Source organism: Artemia sp. Qi Xiang Cuo, chromosome 21 (genome assembly GCF_049724085.1).
Source record: "Artemia sp. Qi Xiang Cuo chromosome 21, ASM4972408v1, whole genome shotgun sequence".
NCBI lineage: Eukaryota > Metazoa > Arthropoda > Branchiopoda > Anostraca > Artemiidae > Artemia > Artemia sp. Qi Xiang Cuo.
In genome coordinates, this window is record NC_142814.1 from 48156430 (window position 1) to 48180766 (window position 24337).

The following is a 24337-nucleotide window of genomic DNA, read 5'->3' on the forward strand; positions in this document are numbered from 1 at the left end:
TGTGTGTGTGTGTGTGTGTGTATGTTAGTTTTTGTGTGTGTGTGTGTGTGAGTTTTTGTGTTCATGTGTGAGTTTTTGTGTATGTGTGTGTGTGTGTGTGTAAGTTTGTGTGTGTGTGTAAGTTTTGGCGTGTGTGTGTGTGAGTTTTTTTTTGTGTTCATGTGTAAGTTTTTGTGTATGTGTGTGTGTGTGTGTGTGTAAGTTTTTGTGTGTGTGTAAGTTTTGGCGTGTGTGTGTGTGAGTTTTCTGTGTGTGTGTGTGTGTGTAAGTTTTGTGTGTGTGTGTGTGTAAGTTTTTGTGTGCATGTAAGTTTTTGTGTGCATGTAAGTTTTCGTGTGCATGTGTAAGTTTTTGTGTGTGTGTGTGTGTGTGTAGTTGTGTGTGTGTGTGTGTGTGTGTTAGTTTTGGTGTGTGTTTTTTTTTGTGTGTGTGTGTGTGTAAGTTTTCGTGTGCATGTGTAAGTTTTTGTGTGTGTAAGTTTTGGCGTGTGTGTGTAAGTTTTCGTGTGTGTATGTGTAAGTTTTGTGAGTGTGTGTGTGTGTAAGTTTTTGTGCTTGGGTGTGTGAGTTTTTTTTGTGTTCATGTGTAATTTTTTTTGTGTGTGTGTGTGTTTGTGTGTATGTTTTTGTGTGTGTGTATGTTTTGGCGTGTGTGTGTAAGTTTTCGTGTGTGTGTGTGTAAGTTTTGTGTGTGTGTGTGTGTGTGTGTGTGTTTTGTGTGCATTTAAGTTTTTGTGTGCATGTAAGTTTTCGTGTGCATGTGTAAGTTTTTGTGTGCTTCCCAAATCATAATTTTCTGAAAGGACACACCTATGAAAGGCTAATAAATCTAGCTTAGAAAAGTCAAAAATAGCAAATTAACCATCCCAAATCATAGGTTTCAGTCAACACACACCTACGAATGGCTATGAAATCCTGCTCAGAAAAGTCAAAAAATATCAGCCCACACACCCCCAAATCATAGGTTTCAGACATCACACACCTACGAAAGACTAAGAAATCCGGTTATGAAAAGTCAGAAATAGCAAATTACATATCCCAAATCATAGGTTTCAGACAACACTCACCTATGAACGGCTAAGAAACCTAGCTCAGAAAAGTCAAAAATAGCAAACTAGTCATCCCAAACTATATGTTTCAGACAACAAACACCTATGAAAGGCTAAGAAATCCAGCTCAGAAAAGTCAAAAGTAGCAATCCACCCACCCCAAATCATAGGTTTCAGACACTACACACCTATGAAAGACTAAGAAATCCAACTCAGAACAGCCTGAAATAGCAACCCACACATCCCAAATCATAGGTTTCAGACACCACACACCTACGAAAGACTAAGAAATCCGGTTATGAAAAGTCGGAAATAGCAAATTACACATCCCAAACTATTGGTTTCAGACAACATTCACCTACGAAATACTAGAAAACCTTAGCTCAGAAAAGCCTGAAATAGCAAACTACACATCCCAAATCATAATGTTCTGACAACACATACCTATGAAAGGCTAAGAAACCTAGCTCAGAAAAGTCGAAAATAGCAAACTACACATCCCAAATCATAGGTTTCAGACACTACACACCTATGAAAGACTAAGAAATCCAACTCAGAAAAGCCCGAAATAGTAATTTACATATCCCAAATCATAAGTTTCAGACAGCATTCACCTACGAAATACTAAGAAACCTTAGCTCAGAAAAGTCTGAAATAGCCAACTACTCATCCCAAACTCGAAGTTTCAGACAACAAACACCTATGAGTGACTAAGAATCCTAGCTCTGAAAAGTCCAAAAAGCAAACTACACCTCCCAAATCATAATTTTCTGAAAGGACACACATATGATAGGCTAAGAAATCTAGCTCAGAAAAGTCAAAAATAGCAAATTAACCATCCCAAATCATAGGTTTCAGTCAACACACACCTACGAATGGCTAAGAAATTCAGCTCAGAAAAGTCAAAAAAATAGCAACCCACACATCCCAAATCATAGGTTTCAGACACCACACACCTACGAAAGACTAAGAAATCCGGTTATGAAAAGTCGGAAATAGCAAATTACATATCCCAAATCATAGGTTTCAGACAACACTCACCTATGAACGGCTAAGAAACCTAGCTCAGAAAAGTCAAAAATATCAAACTACACATCCCAAAATATAGTTTTCAGACAACAAACCACTATGAATGTCTTAGAAATAAAGCTGAGAAAATTCAAAAGTAGCTATCAAATCATCCCAAATCATATGATTCAGACAAAACACACCTATGAAAGACTAAGAAATCCAGCTCAGAAAAGTCAAAAATAGCAAACTACATATCCCAAATCATCGGTTTCAGTCAACACACACCAACGAAAGACTAAGAAACCTAGCTCAGAAAAGTCAAAAATAGCAAACTATTCATCCCAAACTATTGGTTTCAGACAGCATTCACCTACGAAATACTAGAAAACCTTAGCTCAGAAAAGCCTGAAATAGCAAACTATACATCCCAAATCATAATTTTCTGACAACGCATACCTATGAAAGGCTAAGAAATCCAGCTCAGAAAAGTCGAAAATAGCAAACTACACATCCCAAATCATAGGTTTCAGACACCACACACCTATGAAAGACTAAGAAATCCAACTCAGAAAAGTCAAAAATTGCAAACTACATATCCCAAATCATCAGTTTCACTCAACACACACCAACGAAAGGCTAAGAAACCTAGCTCATAAAAGCCTGAAATAGCAAACTACTCATCCCAAACTATTGGTTTCAGACAACATTCACCTAGGAAATACTAGGAAACCTTAGCTCAGAAAAGCCTGAAGTAGCAAACTACACATCCCAAATCATAGGTTTCAGACAACACACATCAACGAAAGACGGGTGCACGGGGAGAGCCTTTGCGGGTGTGTGGGTCCGTTGTGGGTCGGTGGTCGTGGGGGAGGCGGGGGGCCCGGTGGGGCAGGGGGGGTGGGGTTGGGGGGGCGGGGGAGGCCTTGTGGGGGGCTGGGGGGGCCTTTGGGGTGCGGGGCGGGCCTTTGGGTGCCTGGGGGGCATTTGGGGACCGGTGGAGGGCCTTTGGGACCCCGTTGGTCCTTTGGGAGCTCGATGGTGCCTTTGGGGGGCCCGGGGATGGCATTTGGGGGTCTGGGTGGGCCTTTGGGGCGCCAGTGGAGGGCCTTTGGGGTCTGGGGGGCCTTTGGGAGCTTGGGGGGCCTTTGAGGGTCCGGGGGGCAGTTGGGGGCCTGGGGGACATTTGGGGACCGGTGGAGGGCCTTTGGGAGCTTGGGGGGCCTTTGAGGACCGGGGGCTTCCTTCGGGGTTGGGGTAGGAGGATTGGAACCCTTTGGGGTTGGGTTAGAGGACCTCACAACACTGTTCAAATGAAACTTGTGTATTATAACGACCACACTCAAAATCCTCTTCCAAAATCTCTTCAAAAATCTTCTTTTAAAATGTCTCTATCTGTTTCGCCGAAATAGTTCCATAACCTGTCTAAAACGGTTTCGCCCAAATAATCCCTAAACGTAAATTCAGCGTGTTCCTTTGTTATTGGCATCTCTGCGCTAACGCATTTCAAATTAATATGAAACCTTTTCGCGCGCTAAAACAATTCATCGCTAAGATGTTTCTTGCCTAATTGTTTCTATGGCCTTTGGTTATTAATATCCTTTGGAGTTCGACCAAAAGAGTTGTTCCCGAGGCAAAGACATTAATGATTTGGATCTATTCCTGGAGAAATGTTTCTAGGCGAAAATTTTTAAAGTCTGACAGATGATGTCATTGATTGATTGATCTGTCAAGAAAGGGAAATTAATTTGTTGTTTCTAAGGGGAATTATTGATTCACGATAGGTGAATTGAGGTCGACAGCACAGGTGTTCCAAATTCCGGGAAAGTCATTACACGTGGCCAAACAACAACAACAAATACTATTTCTGGACACCATGACATTCGCCTCGAGCATGTACATGACCAAAACAACAACAAATACTATTTCTGGATCATAACATTCGCGATCGATTACGCAATCAAGTTCTCGGAAATTCACTTCCCCCTCGAGTCCTAGATCAATAACATTGTTCCCGTTAGAATTCAATGCGCATGTGCAACCTTCGTCCCGGAGCTATTACACCTAGACGAACAACAAACAAATAGACCTTGAAAAAAGAGGTCATTGACCCCATTAACCACGTGTTCTCCCTAATGACTCTATGCCCATATAAGGAGTTCGTTCTGTATTCTATGCCCATATAAGGAGTTCGTTCTGGAGATATTATGGCCATTCTACTGACGACAATCGCTATATATGTGGTCTTAATATCCAGACTTTTGTATCTGTTTTCACTGTCTATTAAACACACTTACCATGTGTTCACCACTAAAAGTCCAAAACAGGAGACTATTAAAACGAAATATAAAAAGTTTTTATATTTTTGCCCCCTCAAACCCACTCCTATACAGATTTCTAAGAAATAGATAAAAAAATAATATGATGGAATAAAATACAAAAAGATCTAAACAGCTAGCCACTGCATGTTATAATATCTTCTTTGGCATCATGAATTCAAGGAAAACTAATCTTCTTATTTGAGCTCTTTCAAAACATTCTTTTTTATCACTACATACAAGAGAGACCTAGATCATTGTGTCTTTTTCAATAGAAATATCCTTTCCCTTTCAAGACTCTGGAATCGTTTTCATATGAGGTCAAGTGGAAAACACGAAAGCTATCTAAAATATTTCCCCTCTGGCAAAAAAGGGATTAAGTAAGTCCCGTCTCTTATGTCTCAGTGAGCAACTGCAATATTCACTTGATACACTCAAATGGTTTTCGAGCATGTCCTAAATCAAAGTTTCTAGATAAATATTAGATCTTTTATATAGTTAACTGCCCTAAATTCCTGCAAGGTTGTCTTTTCAAACACTTGAAATTCATCTTGAAAGAAAACACCTTTTTTGTTATTTCTGTCGAAAAAGAATTGAAAAGAAAAGAAATGTAAGCCCCTAAATTTAAAGAAATACTTTTTACTCCTCCTCCCTTATAATGTCGTGAACTTACGTCCCTGTCACTGGTCCTTGGTAATTAAAAATATTTAATTACCGAATTATTTAATACCGAAATATTAGGAAAAATCCTTCCCGAAACAGGACATCCTCTAAAAGCAAAAAAAATTTCCAATTTTCCAAGGCAATTACCTGTTCAGAAAATATCGATAATAAAAACGTTAAACGATAAATAAGAAAAATACCAGTAAAGATACGAAACACAAATGATCACGCCACTAACTGATTTTGTAGTTCCTCAAAAATGTTCCACTCATTCAGGCAGAACATTATCCCAAGATCCGCCTCTAACCAATGGACGCGTTTTGTGATAACGGATTCTTCTGCAATAATTTGGCTTAGTCTCGAAATCAGCACTTCAGACTTTCCAATTCTTAAAAGCTGATAAACATTAAGTTCGTAAACAGAATTATCTGATCAGAGTGTAAGTTTACGTTTTTAGAGCATGCAAGCAGAGAAAAAAGAATATTTAGTTTCTGGGACAATTATTTGGATTGGGAGGGGGTCAGTGGCGTGACTCTGTAAGCTGAGCCAGAGTCGACCCAGTTCTAAATGGGTACCTGGTGAACTCTGGGGAAGATAAGCAGGAAGGGTGTGCAAAAGCACAGGATGGTTGGCCCCCAACCCCCCATTGCACCTCCTGGCTGAAGGACCTAGAAACGGAGATCAGCACCACCTGTAGGGACTGTAAACCTCAGCTTCGGACTGAATTATTGCGAAAATGATTTGTCTTAAAACCAGAACACAAACGAACTAAGTCCAAGCTGTGGACTAACTCAATGGGTATCAGAAAAGCGGGAATATTCTACATTGTTTGATCCAGAGTCACAGAAGAATCTTATATTTATAAGTGTACAACCTAATAAAATTTCGTGTGATGTACAATAAAAGTAGGCCTGCGGCCCCTCCAACAGGCACAGAGAAAGATCGCTTCGAGCACTTTAGAATGTAGGAGTGGAAAAATAATACACCAAAGTCTTTCACCTCTACCAGCCTGAAGACAGCTAGTCTTTTTAACCTGCAAAATTTCCTACCTATGGCCTACTTTGTATGCAGACTGGTTTTTGAGTTTAATTTTTTTTTACAATTGTCGAATTAGAAAGGAATCTCAAGTTTAATTCTGCAAGAATGCAAACTGATAATATGAATCGAATCTCTAATAATCGAAACTCGATTCTCTAACAACTACTCTACTATTTTAATAAAGTCGCCAGACCTTGAAAGAAATGTCGCTCTGTATTTTTCCCTATATTGCAATGCTAAATCACATAAGACCAACCTCTAACCAATTTCCGATATTTTTTTAGTTAATTCCCAACGTGAATAAACATAAATTGATATATTAAAGTACTAAAAACATCAAGATAAAAACTTTTTTTGTCCTTGGACTTATATGAGCTTTATTCATACTTGACAACCTGTGTTTTCCAATTTTTTGTTGTTACGGTTTCAAAATTAAAGAATTTATAGGGCATATCATACTTTCACTAGTGTTGCCACGTTCAACTGAAAAAATAAATAAATAACAAAATTGAATAGTTGAATTTGGCAACTCTTTAAATACGTAAAAGTCAAAACATTGACCATCTACTAACTTCCATCGAGAGCTTTACCTTCAGAAGCTGTTTGGTTGCCATATGGTTTTAGTTATGTTTATGCAGATTCTTTATGCACGTTTCTTATTTTTAAATTCGGTGCCTCCTAATATATAGAACTACATATGGAGGTCTTGTCATAAAAAAATTTGATTCCTGGCTTTTCCCTAAATGGAAAGATATACATGGTTGCGTAACCAATCAGATTTCATTTTCACTGTCCTTGTTACTTTGAGCAGTAAGCAACTGAAGTCTAGAACAAAACTCGTCCGAATAAATATACAACAATCTAGGAAATTAATATCTAAATTTAACAATTTTTTCTAAAGTATTATATTACTGACACTTCCCAAGTGAAGGGGAGAACGGGGAGAGGGGTCATTTTCTATTCAATTATTTCAATAAAACCACAAAAAAGGCATTTTCTACATCTAGTAGGCAGATGCCCCCTACCCCAGTTGTAATCCCTGAATATAAACTAGTGGAAAAGGAAACAAAGGGCATCATAAGTCGTAGGATCTCAGATAGTGGTTTCTCACCAGCCCTTGGAAGATTGGCCTTTCAACCCCAATAGCTCTTAACCCCGTTATAGGCTCATGTGATTCAGTAAATCCCAGAAATTCAGGAAAAATTGAGAGTTCAGGGATAACCCTGGTCCCAAAGTTTACTAGCAGTAATAAAAAAGTTTTTTTTTCAGTAGAGCGGTGCCAATTCACGGAAACGTAGGATGGGCCAGGATTTTTTTTTTTTTTGATTTTCTAATGAAGATACAAATCTGAATTTAAAAAGGTAGGAATGAGAGGGATTGCTGTTTTTTTTTAATTGTGTGACTATATTTGTTCATTTGAAAAAATCGTAAAGTCACAGAAACGTCATAATTATGCAGAAAAAAACCCTTAGAAATTAAGTAGTCAATCTATTTGAATAACTTAAGTGATTCTTTTTGGGGCCAGGAGAATCTCAAGGCAACAGAAAAAGACGACTTAATTGAGCCTGACTAGGACCCTTTCACGGACCAATTTTATTTTTTAAATGTCGGCTATGTTAACTAATTTTTTGAGGCTTTTAATCCCAGTGTCCACCATGCCTCCTTTAGCGACAACGGTAATTTTTCCCTTGCTACAGTAGACCTCAAGTTGGCTCCTTGTAAAGATTAAATAAAAAAAAAAGTTTTTTTAACTGAAAGTAAGGAACGACGTTAAAACTTAAAACGAACAGAAATTATTCCGTATATGAAAGGGCTGTCCCCTCCTCAGCGCCTCGCTCTTTACGCTAAAGTTTTTCATTGTTTAAAAAAAATAGAGTTGTGAGAAAGTAAAACTTTAGCGTAAAGAGCGAGGCGCTGAGGAGGGGACAGCCCCTTTCATATACGGAATAATTTCTGTTCGTTTTAAGTTTTAACGTCGTTCCTTACTTTCAGTTAAAAAAAATTTGTTTTTTTTATTTAATTTTTGAACGTTTTTGACTTAATACAGTTTTTAGATTTAGTTTACCGTGAAAGAATAATAAAAAAAAAATCGTATATTAATCTTAATTTTAATAGGCTGAATTGCTTTCTCGGAACCTGCTCAATTTTATCTACAAACTCTTTTATTAGTAATAAATATATTTAACTTACAAAATAACATACGCAGTAAACCTCTTTATTCTTATATTTTTAATACGTATATTACAGGGTTCGCCCCCTAGTCAATACCTTGCTCTTTAAGCTAAAGTTCGAATTTTGTTCCAATTCTTTAAAAATAACCCCTTAATCACAAATGCTGTTAATTAGAATAAACAGCTCTTATGAAAGTACTAAATAATCTTTGGCTTAAAGAGCGAGGTATTGACTAGGGTATGAGCCCAATCATATACGTAATGTTTTCTGTCGTTTTAAGTTTTGATGTTGCTCCTTACTTTCAGTTAAAAAACTTGTTTTTTTTTTATATATAATTTTTGATCTTTATTTAAATAATGTTGGGAAATCCGACGCCCCCTTCATAGCAATGTCCCTTCTCCCATGAAAACTTTCTTCATGGTAAGATCCTCCCAGATAACCCCCGACCCACGCCCCCCCCCACTACCAGAAAAAATCCCCTCTGAAAACGTCTGTATACTCCCCGATAACCAATACTATATGTTAACATTGGGTAAAGTTCATAACTTTCAGCCCTCCCCCCGGAGACTCCGGGGGATTAAGTCATCCTAAAAGACATGGTTATCATATTTTCAACCATGCTGAAACAAATGGCTATCTAAAAATTTTTATCGGGTGACTTTGGGAAAAAAATGAGCGTGGGAGGGGGCCTAGTTGCCCGCCATTTTTTGGTCACTTAAAAAGGGCACTAGAACTTTTAGTTTTCGTTCGAATGAGTCCTCCCACGATATTTTAGGACCACTGCGTCAATACGATCACCCCTGGGAAAAAACAACAACAAAAAAACAAATAAACACGCATCCGTGATCTTTCTTCTGGCAAAACATGCGAAATTCCACAATTTTGTAGATAGGAGCTTGAAACCTCCGCAGTAGGGTTATCTGATACGCTGAATATGATGGTGTGATTTTCATTAAGGTTTTATAACTTTTAGGGGGTAATTCCCCCTTTTTCGTTTGATGTATCTATTGGTATCAAAATTCCGTTTTCTACAGTTTCGGTTACCATTGAGCCGGGTCGCTCCTTACTTACAGTTTGTTACCACGAACTGTTTGATGAAGAGCTTCTTGATTAGATGAAGGATTCAATTTTTTGGAATTGCGCAATCTTAAGAGCAAACGTGTTTTCAGTTTCTTATTCTTCTACGCCTCCCTTGATACGTCCCTGGAAATAATGAGGTAATGGTATAGAATACAGCATTGGACTTTACAGTCCCTATCATTTGTGCTGATTTCCGTTTCATGACACTTCAGCCAGGAAGTACGATGGAAGGTTGGGGGCCAGTTATCCCTTGCTTTCGCACTCCATTCCTGTTTACCTGTTTCCTGGTTCTTCAGCCAGTAAATGCAAGGGGGAGGTTGGGGGCCAGCCATCCTGTGTTTTCACACACCCTTCTTGGTTTTGCTTACCCAAATTTCTCCAGGTACCCATTTAGAGCTCAGTCAACTCAGGCTGAGCTAAGTCACACCACAGACCCCCGTTCCAAACCAAATACCCATCAACACCAGGAATCGATAATGATAAACGCCAGCGACACCTTGAAATACGAGGTGGTAAACTTAACAAGCAATAGGTAATATTATAACAAACTTACTTCGTTTACATTGATTTTGGCCTTAGCTGACGATTCCATAAAAGAGCAGGAGTTGAACTGCTTTGCCAAATTAATACCTTGGTCTTTCCCAACTACCCTCTCGTCCTCCAAGTCACACTTATTACCCACTAATACCATTGGTACATCTTCAGTGTCCTGCAAGGTGAAAAAAATCTATAAATTACAGAAATTAAAATAAAAAACTTAGTTTCGCCTCTCTCCTTTTCGATGTTACCTAATCACTAGCGCAAATCCCTTTTCGGAGAAGCCAATTCCTTTTTCCCAATTTCCCAATGAAACATCAAGGAAAAGGAAGCGACAACTATCAAACAACAGAAAACACTGAACACAACACATCGCTAGCCGATTTTTCGTTTGAAGGGGGAAGGCGACGGGGGGGGGGGACGTTCTTTAATAGCTATCTAGTCATTTTTACCAAACAAGATACAACTAAAAGCACTTTAAAATCGTTGAAATTAATACACTTCACATTATAAATGTGAAAACCCTCCCAATAATTTGACACCTCTACTCTTAGCCACAAGGAAACTGGAGGGGACGTAGAGAGCGGGCTTCAACGTAATATAGTATTAAAGTTCATAGTTATAAAATAAAAATAAATAAACAATGCGGCAATGGACTTTACTATCCCCACCGGCCGTGCCGATCTCCTTTTCACGGCCCTTCAGCAAGGAAGTACAATTTAGGGGGCCGACCACACAAACTACCTGTTTACCTTTCCTGGATTCTCCAGGTACCCATTTGGAGCTAGGTCCACTCTGCCTGAGCTTAGTCATGCCTCTGACCCCCACTCCAAACAAATAACCACCGACAAGAGGACTCTAACGCCAATCCTCAAGGTCGAGCGTGCTAACCACTCACCTAGGACGGCTCTTCATTGTTACAAATAATAATTACAATTAACTTTATGGAAGGGTGTAAATAATAAGTCTCTGAATGGATTGGGCGGAGCGTGTACAGCTAAATTGGCTGACACAACCTGCTTGTTTCAAATCTTAAAAAAAATTAAAATCTCTAAATCTTAAAAAAAAAAAAAAATCTACCGCTCCGATAAAACTGTAAAAAAAACAAAACAACTTCCTTGAGTAGTAGATCTTTACAATGTCTCTGTTTCTATTCTTATAACATGAAAAGCTTCTATTTTAGATGTTTTTCTTTATAATAAATTTTTCTTTTAATTAAGCCTCAAACAATTCATTATCAACAGTAATTCTCACCTACTTGTTAGTTTTGAGTATAGATAAGCTGAATTGCGCGACACAATTCACATCTAGAATCAGCTAATGAATGAATGATTAGCAAATAAAACTACAGAAAAAAACGGAAGATAGGAATCTGTAATCTTTGTTTAGACAGAAGACAGTAAATATTACCAAAAGACAAAGGCTAAGAGACGTCACTAATAAAATTCAAGGTGGCATGTCTGTTTTAAAGATATTTCTCTCAAGTCTTGCTGTCAAACTTAAAAAAAAAAAATTTTACAGCTTACTATCTGAGAGCTTTAAAAAAGAAAAAGAAGAAACAGTCATTTAATTTATCAAACACTTAGTACTAATGAACTGTAAGTAAGGAGCGACTCGCCCAAAAGTAACCAAAACTCTGAAAAACGGAATTTTTTTCGTTATAAAAAGAGTTAGCTTTTTATGCTTATTCCAAATATATAAGGTTCATTAAGTTTAATGTTACCCAATCAAAAGCTACGAGCCGGAGAAAATTTACCAGATTCTCAAAAAAGGAAGTACATCCCCCAGAAGTCAAGCGATTTTAACGAAAACCGCACGATCAGATTCAGCATATCAGAGAACGGTAATATAGAGGTTTCAAGCTCCTATATACAAAACTGTGGAATTTTGTATTTTTTGGCAGAAAAAGATCACAGATGCGCGTTTTTTTTTCTTTCCATGGGTAACCTTTTCGAACCACTGGTCCAACAAGATCGGGAGAGAGCTCATTCGAACAAAAAATTAAAATCCCTTGTGCCCTTTCAAAATGGCCAAAAAGACTGTAAACACCAACCCCCTCTGCCACGCCGATTTTTTCCTGAAGACATTGAATCAAAATGTTAAGACATGCAATTCAACGTAGTTGAAAGGTCCAACGGCTTCCCACACACAAAAACTAAACAAACTCACAAAAATTCGTTTATATCCGTTTTTGTTACGTTTGTTACAAGTCAGCCAAACATTTTGGGGGAGAAAGGGGGGGAGGGTTCAACCCCCCCCCCCCCTGGATACGGCCTTGAGACTGAGGTAAGTCTTGACCACTACCAAACCAGATAACTCCTGTTACTGCAGAAAAGCAATCCAAATCGAGGCTGAAGAATTTCTCAGCATTGTTGCTCCTGCCAATCCTCCAGACCAATGCTTTCATTCAGGTACTTTATTGTTACTTTATATATTAACCGTAATTGACGTTGACTAAATTTTATGACGACACGTGATGACATGACCATCCATAGTCCCTCGGTAAAGACTGTAAGTTACACAATTTGCCAATATTGTTCACATATAGAATTTGTTATTAAGAAATACACGTAAATTTTTTATCTTATTTTCAGCGGGGAGGGAGGGGGGGAATTTTCGCGGGGGAGAATTTTCATGAGGAGGAAAGTTTCAAGGGCAATTTTCCAGGAGAAATGTTACACCAAGGGGATTTCCTGTCATGATTTGAAGAATAGTTAGAAATTAGAAATAAGAAAAACAACTTTTTTCAACTGAAAATAAGGAGCAACATTCAAACTTGAAACGAACCAAAAAAAATTATGTATATGGGGCGGGCTGCCTCTTCCTCAAGCCTCACTCTTTGTCGAACAAGTTAATTTTGAATGAGAATTATTTTAAAAGAGCTTTAAGACTTTAGGGTAAAGAGCAAGGGCTGAGGAAGGGCCAGCCCCCCTAAAATACAGAATAATTTCTGTTCATTTTAAGTTTTAATGTTCCTCCTTACTTTCAGTTGAAGAACTTGTTTTTTTTTTAATATCTAAAAAGGAACACTATCTGAAAAAATACCAGCATTTTTACTATCTAAAGAAAGTCTTTTATATTTAAAAAGAAAACTTTAATCTATTGAAGATCAAAAATTGCCTGGCAGATAAACGATTTTTGAAACCTTACTTTAATTACAAAAAAAAACAAATGAATCAACTAATAAACACAAATGATTCAAAGAGAATATCTACAATATCTGACTATATACATCAACTGGGAAGTCGTCCCCCTTGTGCGAATAGCAGCAATACTTTTATTTGTAAACCTTGATTTGTTTAACTTCGATATATTATTTTTCATCGCAATACCTATCAACGTTAGGAAAAAATGAAAAAAAAACACAGCTTGAAATGAAAATAAGTTTCCATATAAATTTTTTTTTAAAGCTCTTACAAGAGAATAGGTCAAGTGGAGAAATGAAATTTTGAAACCTGCTTTCAGTACAAAAATAAGCATTTAATAAAATAAATAAAATTTAATAAAATAAATAAAAATCATTTAATAAAAACGAACAACTCACCTTAACGCGAAGAATTTGCTCCCGGAGATCTTGTAAGTCATTGAACGTTGATTGTGCAGTTATAGAATATACTAGAACAAAACCTTGACCATTTTTCATATACAGATCCCTCATGGCAGTAAATTGTTCCTAAAAATATTGAGAACTTGGAAATATTGGAAAAAATATCGAGGAGCTCTGGCCCAAACTCCCTCGAAATAACACAACTCAAAACAAAATTCTGTATCAGTTGTCTGAACTGTTTTCGCAATTTTGACGTATCTCCCACTTCTAGAATAAATCCTATGTACTTGACTGGATCGACTTTTCTTAGAAAAAAAGCAATACAATTATGTTTTAAAAAATCATCAAAATAAATAAAAAACGATCAAATTAAACAAAAAAGCATATAATAATGATACTCCTACTACTAACAACTCACCGCAGCACCAAGACGCCTAAGGCCAGAACAGCTACACATGCTCCTCCTCGAGTCCAATCTATTCAAAGCCTCCCTCTTTACACACTCCCAGTAAGTTCCCATTCCCTTTAAATCTTTCTTTATGACATCCTCCCACTCCAAATGCGGACGACCTGCTTTCCATTTAGCCCTAGACCACCGGCCGAAAAGGACATGGCATAATGATAATTAAGATAATAATGATAATAAGGAAAATTACAACATTCCTTTACTCAAATTTCTATCTCAGAGAAATAAGAAAAATATCATTTATCCAATGATATTTCTTCGTATTTGTAGAATACTGAAAGACTGAATATGGTGACTCAGTTACACGAGTGTTTAGTTGCAAGGGGGTTCAGTTCCACGGAGGTCCAGTTGCACGATGGTTCAGTTGCAATGGAACCATGTGAAGGAATTCCTGCAGCACTAACCACAAAAGAAAAGCCAATAGGGTTGCCAGTGCTTCGCGCACGATCTTTTACTACCCTCATAATTAAATAGTTTTCTTTTTTATACAGGGCTTATTAATAAAAAAAAAAAAAAAAAAAAAAAAACTAAGGTGCTACTACAATTTTTAACCGGTCGTAGCGTTAAGACAACTGAGACCAGAGCACTGGCAAAACTCCTTTTCTACGAAGCTTTTGTTTTGGCCACGTCCCAAGAAGTCTCCCAAAATTACAGGCCAATTTTCATAATCTTACCCAGGTCTAATTGCATTTTTCTTCGTAATAGGAATATCAGAGCAACATAGAGAAACAAGAATTAGAAATTAAAATACAAAAAGCAATTTAATTCTAAAGTTAACATATACAGATTTGACTACCCCAGTTAGACTGGAATGAGACTACTAAAAGTAAAAACTGCACAGCAGCATTACCAAAGCTTTGAAGCAAACTTTAGTTTTTTGGCTAAAATTGTACTACAGAGGATAATCCTTACCATCCGAACAACAGGTTAAAAATTTGTCATAACAGGAAGAATGTTTTGGATAAACAAGAGCATGAATAGATATCCAAGTAAGATAGGATTAAGTAAAACGAAAATATACAGGAAAAATTTGCTTGTACCAAAAATTTCTAAATGTACCTCATTGTACCAGAATCTCTAAATCGTACAAAAAAGGATACAATTGTACCACCCTGGCAACCCTGCTGTGTACGTCTGTATTTACTATGTCTTATGTCGGGCAGTATGCACTGACTCTGATGTTGTGTTTTGGGGTGCTAAGTTCTGATAGTGCAAAAAAAGACGTGGTTACTGCTCCTTTTTTGTTCCATCCCTGCTCAAATTTAGACTATTTTTTGCTCCTTTTACGTTTCATGGTCGTTATATTTAGATAGCTTCAATCGTTTTATAAATACAATTTTTACTGTTTCAATTTCTTTTTTACTTGACTGTATAATTTACGATATACCTTCAAGTTAATTGTTTTCATAATCTTTTGTTCTAACTTCATTCTCGTTTGGCAGTTCGCCGTTATCTGAATATAAAGTGCTAACTAACATGTTTTCCCACATATTTTTTCTGACCAATTAAAATTAAAACTCACAACAGTCCAAAATTAATGTGCCTATTTAACTTCGAAATAACTAAAAGTAAAGGTAAAATAAAACAACACTAAAAAAGGAACCACTTTACTATAATAGGATAGGGGGATGTGCCATTCAGAGACCGAACCGTAATTAAGTTCAGCAAGAATTTTAATCTCAACAACAAAAGCAAATTCATCATCACATACCCTCACAGGGCTCTCTGGAAGGGAATGCAGGGAATATTCAACAATAGTTTATCATAATAGCAGCGAAAGTCAACAATTAGAAACAGCCCACTCCCTAAACTAAATACAAACTTCATGAGTGTTTTGCAAGACTACCCCTACTGAATACCGAAAAAGTGCAGAATGTAAAACAACTTTTTTTCTTGTTTTTTATCCTTAGCAAAATCAATCTTCTAAAATATTACGAGATGTAGATAATTTCTTAAACCACATTGGCCTGACATCACATAAAGAAAGAAAAACGAGCAAAAATGGGGTTTTTATAGGCTAAATGAAAATACTGAAAAAACAAAGCGAATATTTCGAGAGGACAAACGCCTGTCTTCTTCCGCGCGAAACGAAACTATGTTTCAAAGGAAAGTACCGAAAATAAAAAAAAACAACAAAAAACAAACGCGGAAAGTCAATTGGAAAAAAACCAAAAAACAAATGAAAAAATTAACAATTTAAAAGATGAATAAAATTCAATAAAAGCAAAAAATTAAAAGAATTAAAACCAAATACCTAACAACCATAAAAGCGAGTTATTCGCCAATATCCGAGATTTGCACAAAATCCAAAAAAATATGAACTGCCATCGACGGATACTAGCAAACAACTGACAAAGAAAAGGAACCAATTCTTTCACTCAAAAAACAAAACGAACCAGCGATTAAATAAGTTGGCGAACTATGTCATTTGATTTCGGATTTTAATTAATGCATTTCTTGCAGACACCCTTTGAGATCTAAGGGGTTGTTCACGTGTTTGATTAGATGACTGGGAAAGTGGTTCAAGGTTTATTTCAGGGATTAACTAAAGTATCGGCTTCTCTTTTGAGAATAACTGAAATTTCATTCGTTTATTCTTATATCCCCATAGTCTCTGTTTAAATCTAGACCTTACAATTGTCGTATATAGATTTAAAAAGCTTTTAGCCAATGCTGTATTTTACCTTTATCGATTAAAACTGAGCTAAATTAACTACGCAAAATATCAGTACCTGTTTTTACGATAAGTTGCTCTGCAAGGGCAAAGTCGACCGAGTCAGTTTTTTTCCGCTTTTTAAGTGTATAATTAATTGAAATAGAGTACTGGATGAATGTACCAGTTTGTCTATGATTAGTTCTTCCGATATACCTTGAACCACTTTCCCAGTCATCTAATCAAACACGTGAACAACCCCTTAGGTCTCAAACGGTGTCTGCAAGAAATGAATTAATTAAAATCCGAAATCAAATGACATGGTTCTCCAACTTATTTAATTGCTAGTTTGTTTTGTTTTTTGAGTGAATGAATTGTTTCCTTTTCTTTGTCAGTTGTTCGCTAGTATCCGTCGATGGCAGTTCATATTTTTTTGGATTTTGTGCAAATCTCGGACATTGGCGAATAACTCGATTTTATGTTTGTTAGGTATTTGGTTTTAATTCATATAATTTTTGGCTTCTATTGAATTTTATTCATCTTTTAAATTTTTAATTTTTTCATTGGTTTTTTGGTTCTTGTCAAATTGACTTTCCGCGTTTGTATTTTTGTTGTTTTTTTTCTCTTCGGCATTTTCCTTCGGATACATTGCTTCGTTTCGCGCTGAAGAAGAGAGGCGTTTGTCCTCTCGAAATATTCGCTTTGTTTTTTCAGTATTTTCATTTGGCCTATAAAAACCCCATTTTTGCTCGTTTTTCTTTCTTTATATTACGAGATGTAATATAACAATTATAATATAGTAATCACAATTAAATATATACACGTAAATTTTGCTCAGATTAAACCAGTATAATCAATAAACATTTTTAAAATAAAGAAAACTACACCTCCTTATATCACACTACTTACATATCCTAAGTTAGTGCCATATTTAAAACAGACCCCCACCTCCTCTCTCTCACGTGCTCCTTTCTTCTAAATTGCACTAGTGATTTTCTGAAAACACTTCAGACATGGACACCGATTTGGTGGGGGGGGATGGCTATTGCACCCCAAAAGATTTTGACAAATATCTTTGTTTTGTATCTTCATCAAAACAGACAATGGAAAAACCCTTGTTACCCTCCCACTTGTTACAACTGGGGCCACTGATCCAGGATGTAACAAACATAGTGAGTTGGCAATTAAATAAAAAAAAGGTCAAGAGCCACCATTCAAGATTTAGAAAAAATTAAAACGGAAGAGAAAGTAAAAATTAAACAAAATAAAACAAAAGCAACGAGAAAAAAACAGAAAAACTTACAGTCCCTGCGGTATCAAGGATTTCTAGCATACACTGTTGACCATCAACTTCAACTTGCTTCCTATAACTATCTTCAATTGTTGGGTCGTATCTAAACAAAAAATGAAATCAGAAAAAGGAAATGATAACTTTTCAATATATTTAAAAAATCAATTTAAACAAGTCCTGTAAAGTCAGTTACTCTAAGAACCCTATCTGTAATGTTTCCGATTCAAATTAAAATATAGGCAATTCCAGTTTTAGTCAGCAAAAAAAAAAAAAAAAAAAAAAAAAACTGGAGATTATCCCAAGATAGAGAATAATCCCAATTTTTAACCACAGTAAGATTTTTCACAAATGATACAGAAAAACTTCTTTTCAAATCAGCTAGTTTTAACTGGTCAAAATCTTTTTAGTATGTTGATTTTTGTTCTGGCAATTGTTATAATTTTTTTTTTTGGTATTGTGTTAAGCTTGACTAAGTGCTAATTCGACCCATTTGGGTTTGTGATACTCCATTTTTTGGAACTTAATCTTATCCCTGTATTTAAAAATATCAAGAGTATCCCATGAAGAACAGACATTCCATGGGGATAACTTTCGGCTGCAAATGTGCATATTTTTGGGCCAAATACATGTGCTAAAAAATGAATAGTCACCACTGCTTTTATTCAAAGCCCATATAATATGTTGAAAAAAGCCCGAAACAGAAGAATCTAGGGAAATCTGAAAAATATATAGGGAAATATTTATTAAAAAAAGTTTTTTTTGGCAATTCTTCAAATATGATTAATTTGAAATTTACAGCCATTAGCCTAGTCCTTAGCAATCTTGAACCCTTTCCCTCCCCCTAAAAAAATGGCTAAGAAAAAGGCCAGAAAACTAGGCTCCCAATTTATCTGAAACATACATCCTGAAGTTCTTAGGCTAGGGGGATTTAACGCAGAATGAAAAATAGAAAAGAAATATTGGGTCCCACAAAACATGACCTGCCCAAGGCCAATAAAAGACCCAAAAACTTTCATATGGAAGCCACTTTCAGCCACTTCATGGGGATGTGGTGGTTGTATAATTTTGAGAGATGGCTCATTAGACCCAAAAATGAAAATTCCATTATCAATACACCAAAATATTTAAACCAACACAACAGAAAGATTCAAGCCATTAAAATATAGTGAATACAATACTTGGACCAACACTGCTAAATGCCTTTTAAAAATTTAAAAAGTAGTGTTTCTCTATAAGTTTAGCAACAGCTATAGTAGGATCTGCTATGCGAAAACTGTTGACGACTTTTGAATTGTGTGCCCAAGTTGGATATCTCAGTAGGTATTTTGCAAAACAGAAAAAAGTAGAGTGGATTTTCAATTTATCAACATTTGTAAGAATCTTCCAGAAGGGTGCAATGTAGAGGATGTGAGGAAGAGCAGCAGTGTTGCATGGCGTTGTGATATAACGGCGATTGAAACGAAGCTTAGCAGAGACTATAGAAGCATAGGCAGCTGATATACGGCGTTTGATGACTTTTGTTGGGAGATGACGAATATGAGAAATGGTATGTCCAATGGGAATACCAAATTAAACGATTTGGTCAGACAGGGAGATCTATGAATTCTTAAGTACAATTTCATGGGGAAGTGGGCCTTTCCGGTTAAGAAGCACGATGTCGGACTTTGCAGCGTTAAACTCAAGACCAGATTATAGATATTCTGCTTGCAGTTTTGGGAAAGTTTCAGAAATTTTGTCCAAAGTTCGGCTAATGCTAATAATGTCATCAGCATAAGTGACTAAGGAGATGTTGAGGCCAGAGAGAACTCAAGACATGTCGCAATGGTCCTGAGCTTCAAGGACAAAATTATTGAAATAACAAGGTGAGGCAGCTGTAGAAACCTAATTGGTTTCCCCTAATTTTATCCACGACAGGTAGTGTAAGTTCAGTACTTGGACAGTCCTTCCAAAATGGAGAGGATAGACTTATAGGCTTGTACAAGCCTATAAGTGAATAGGTCACCATTTGTTTGAGGACAGACCATTCACCTTGTTTGAGAGGATGCAATACTAAAGCAATTGTTGAAGCACAGGATCACAGTTGGCCTAATATCACTTTGATCAAAGAGAATGGGTAACTTATAAGAGTTAGAACCGGTGCTAGTGTCATCATCAAAAACTATCACTGCCATCTAGCATTTGGCAACACTGGGCATTTTTTTCAGTGTAATAACAGTTTGTTTAATTAGTGTCGTTTGTAAAATTAGGGTAATAATAAGTGTCTGATCTCAGTTCTTGACAGAAAAATGATTACAGAGCTGGAAAAAATGCCAAGTATCACCAAATGCAAGACGGTATTGACCGTTTTTGCTTGCATACATGCAACTTTTTCTTAGAGGGGAACCAACAACTTAAAATTCATTGGTACTTGTCTGCTCGGCACAACACCCTCAAGAAGTGAAGTTAGGTTAATCCTAATGAAATATACCAAAAACATGATGATAATATAATACTTGGAAATAAAATAATGAAAATTAAGATAAGAAATATGGAAAGCAGACCATACAGAATGCATTATATTCAATACCTAACCCCTAACCATCTCTAAATAATAAATATTTAATTAAAATATGACGACTTTGCATAGATTTGGACATTTCTATTTTGTTGATGGTTCGGTTATACTGTTTGGTCCTAGGTAGTTGGATAGATGAGTAAGGTCAAAACCTCGATCAAGTGCACATTTGTCTCAATTGCTGGATTAGGATGACAGTCTTTTTTTCTTTTCTTGCCAAGTAATTACCTCTAAAACATAATATACCTATATTGTAGTTTCCTCACTCAAAATAAGCAAATCACAACCAATTCCAGACAGACAAACCGGTTTTGTCAGATCTTAGACAGCGTAATTCTTGAGTGTGTTATGTTTAACAGACAAGTACCAACTTATTTTATGACATGCATAACTTACTTTTCAACAAAAATTCCTTGAACAAACTGAACAGTCAGAGCAGATTTACCAACACCGCCACTGCCCAACACAACGATTTTGTACTCTCTCATTTTACACCTAAAAAGCAAAACAGATTAGTAATCTGACAAAAATTCTGTGCTATATTTAAAGCATTTAAAAAGAAATAAACAATAATACACGTTTAAAAACGAGTCATCATAATACAGGATTAAACACTTGTTTTTGCTTTGAACCTTGGTGTTTTCTCTACTGCTCTTGACTTCACTGGAAACATTCTTTTTTTATGGAAACAATTTTCTTTTACTTTTCAGCAGTATGAAGCTCGGGGTTAACCTCTTAAAAAGTAAAACCAAATGAATTCAATATGTTCAGATTTAGAGCATATAAAAACATAAAACATACACATAAAACATATAAAATATAATAAAAACATACACACCAGTACAGTAAAATCTTTATTTTATCTTATTCAAGGACCCTTTCCTTCCATATAGAACAGGTAAAGAAGCATAGGCTGAATTTACGCTTAGAAATATTTGTGCATGGAAACATCAGAACCCCTCCCAAAATGCATGTTAGTATTGTTTGCAAATATAGCATATGATACTAAACTACTAACATTTTAGAACTGAGAGGAGGAAGTTATTATTTTATAGGAGTGTGGTTATTTTTACTTAAGTGCAATAATGTGCGCCAAGACTCATTTTTGGATGACAAACGTGCTTGTTACTTTTTATCCATTGGGAAATATTAATCTTAGTCTTGAACAATAAGAAATGACATTAGCTATTATTTTTGAATGTAGTTGGCCCAATCAGATGTAATAGCACTATGAAATATTTTCAAGGTTTCCCCTTTATTATGCTAAGTTCTTGCACATACCGGGGGTATGTCTGGCCTGATTGGGAGGGGGCGATACAACTATAACGACGACAATTATCATATTCTAACAGAGTGGTAAGAGAGGAATTGAATTCCTTCTTTTCTGTTCTATAATCAATCTTAAAATTTGTGTGCTAATTTCTCATAAATAGTTGTTTCAAAATGTCATAAGGCCAACTTAAAGAAACAGCTTTCGTATGTTTTAGCAATGTGCATTATCATATTGAAAACTTATTATCAAACATTATCCCAAAGAGTCTCTCTTAGCACCATGCTATATATACTGCTGTTGATACTGTGCATGAAGATATTCTTAAGGGGATTCAATATCCCAAAGAATTAACCTATCTTGTCCATTATAAGCTTTTTTTTAATTTGTGTTTCAAACTAATTAGAACTGATAGGGCAGCTCTTCAAATTTTCTGTGGTGCGATCCACTTATATTGAAAACTTTGCTGACATAATTCAACTGTCTTTTAAATCAAATTTCATTATCAAATCACAAATTCTCAATAGGTTTCAATGATAAGTATCCCACGAGAGAATTTGCTAATGGACCCTTTGCCTTTGAGACAGTCAGCCAATGTTGAGGCTCACAAAAGGATCTTTAAAGTATTGAATCCTCTTAATATATGAAATCCAACTCCATTGACTTAGATATGATTAATAAAAATCCTTTTGGGATTGTAGTCATTTTTTTCCTTTTTCATATGTCATGTTGTTGCTTGGTAGTCCTTGACAGCTTCCTTTGTAGCCAGTGGCGGATCCAGGGAGGGGAGCCCCCCCTCCCCCCTAACGTAGCCTAAAGTAGTGTAATTTACTTAATTAACGCAAGTTTGCACTAATCAAACTTACTCCTAACGCAAGTTTAAGGGATCAAACTATTTTGCACCCTCCCCCCCCCCCAAAAAAAAATCCTGGATCCGCCCCTGTTTGTAGTATGGTTTTGTAGATTTTAAATCACATTAAGGACCCATCTTTTTGTTTTTACTTTGTTCTATAATCATTCCTTGTAATATTAGCAAGTCCTTGAACATCTGTTGATGCCTTTTCCAAATTCTAGCAATAATTTTTGTGAAAAACCAGTTTGGATTCAGTGTTACCAACAGAGGTCCTGGTACAATGCAGTACATTGGGACATTGTTTAGTACAATCAAATTTTCCATTACATATTGGTTTTGCTTGCTCATTTTTTACTCAGATATCTCTTTCAAGTTTTATTTCACCAAAAATTTTATTCTTGTTACAGCAATTTTTTTACCTGCTGTTCAGATGGTACAAATTAGTCTCTTGCAGTACAATTTTAGTTGGAGAACTGGTACAGTTTACTTCAAAGCATTGACAGCGCTGTTTGGGTTTCAGAAGGATCTTGGTTGTCAGCATATCCATATGTTTCTGTCTTCTCTTTTAGTCAAAGCTCCAAATAGTTAATGATTTACATAAATGGGTTTTTGATTTATCAAAAGCTGCTGCTGGGCAGCATCAAGCTTTTCACCCTATGGCTTCAAATGGTCAAAATTTTACATTACTTATCTTCTCAAGTATTGATACAAGAATATTTTCTCCACACTTGTTAGTCATGCCTTAGAGGAAAGAGGCTTTCTGATGGCTTTCTGATTCTGTTGTTTCTCCTTTTGTCATTATTCAACTCTCTGAATATTCACAAATTTAACTTCCTTTTTTTTATTGTTGGAACTTCTTCTAGGTCACCAATTAGGTGACAAATTTTTGGCATCTTTTGCTGAATCTATTACATGGTCAACAATCTCAATTACAAATAATTTACAATCACATTAAAAATATGTATGGATCATAGATAGACTTATCTATCAACAAATGAAATAACATTGTTATTATACAATCCTAAAAAGGGCTTATCCCAGAGTTGCCTCTCAATCCCTCGGACTATCCGTCTTGGCTTTTTCTACAATTAGCCATGTCTTGATGCCTGCAAAATACTTGATTTTTTTCAAGTATTTAATACAGATTTTAATGCTAAGTTTAAACTATCCTGATATAACATGGCCTAGTCTTTTGATACTCTTCTCTGCAATTACATTTGGTGGAACATTGGCTGTTGTTACACAGTCTTGACAACAGTTTATATGTTCCCTGGGCCACATTTACACTTCGTATTGGCTCATTCAGGATTAGTGTGTATGTTCACATTCTCCCTGATGAAACTAGTGGCTCATGCCAAACTACAAGCTTCTGGTTTTCTCAAGCTGAGTTCAGGGTATCCCTTTCATTAGCCCATAACACCAGTCCTTACCACTTTTTTTATACTAGAAAATCATAAGGTATATTCCAACTGATTCTTGCTAAGACCACGGTGGCTCTTAGATGCATGACACAAACAATCTGAAATAATTTTTTTTCACTTTGCTCAAAGATATACTTTCTAAGAATCTTCATACTTCCTTTATCAATTGCAAATGCAACAAGAGACTTTTGCTCCTGGCCATATTGGTGTGGAGTCTTAAATGGTAGGCTATGAGCCAAAGGTGCTTTTCGAACAAATTCACCATAATCCAGGATCACTACAATGTCACTTTTTAGGCTGCTTTAACACTCATTATAGAGCCTCATTTTCTAAACCTCTTTTTCACTCATTACCATTAGAAGAAATATTGATGTTAAAATCAACCTTTGGCAACAAAAAAGAGAGAGACAGTTGGTAA

The 24337-nt window shown here is 36.1% G+C and overlaps 1 protein-coding gene across 1 annotated transcript in view; it reads right to left on the reverse strand.

Annotated features, from left to right (window-relative positions):
- Rap1 (RAS oncogene family member Rap1) overlaps window positions 1-24337 on the reverse strand; it is a 57799-nt gene that overhangs the window by 17961 nt on the left and 15501 nt on the right. The window contains exons 2-5 of the mRNA XM_089107076.1: window positions 20772-20870; window positions 17834-17924; window positions 13409-13537; window positions 9881-10036 (exon numbers count right to left, since the gene is read on the reverse strand). Coding sequence (XP_088963202.1) covers window positions 9881-10036; window positions 13409-13537; window positions 17834-17924; window positions 20772-20863 — 468 coding nt within the window. The 5' untranslated portion in view covers window positions 20864-20870. The remainder of the gene's footprint in view (window positions 1-9880; window positions 10037-13408; window positions 13538-17833; window positions 17925-20771; window positions 20871-24337) is intronic.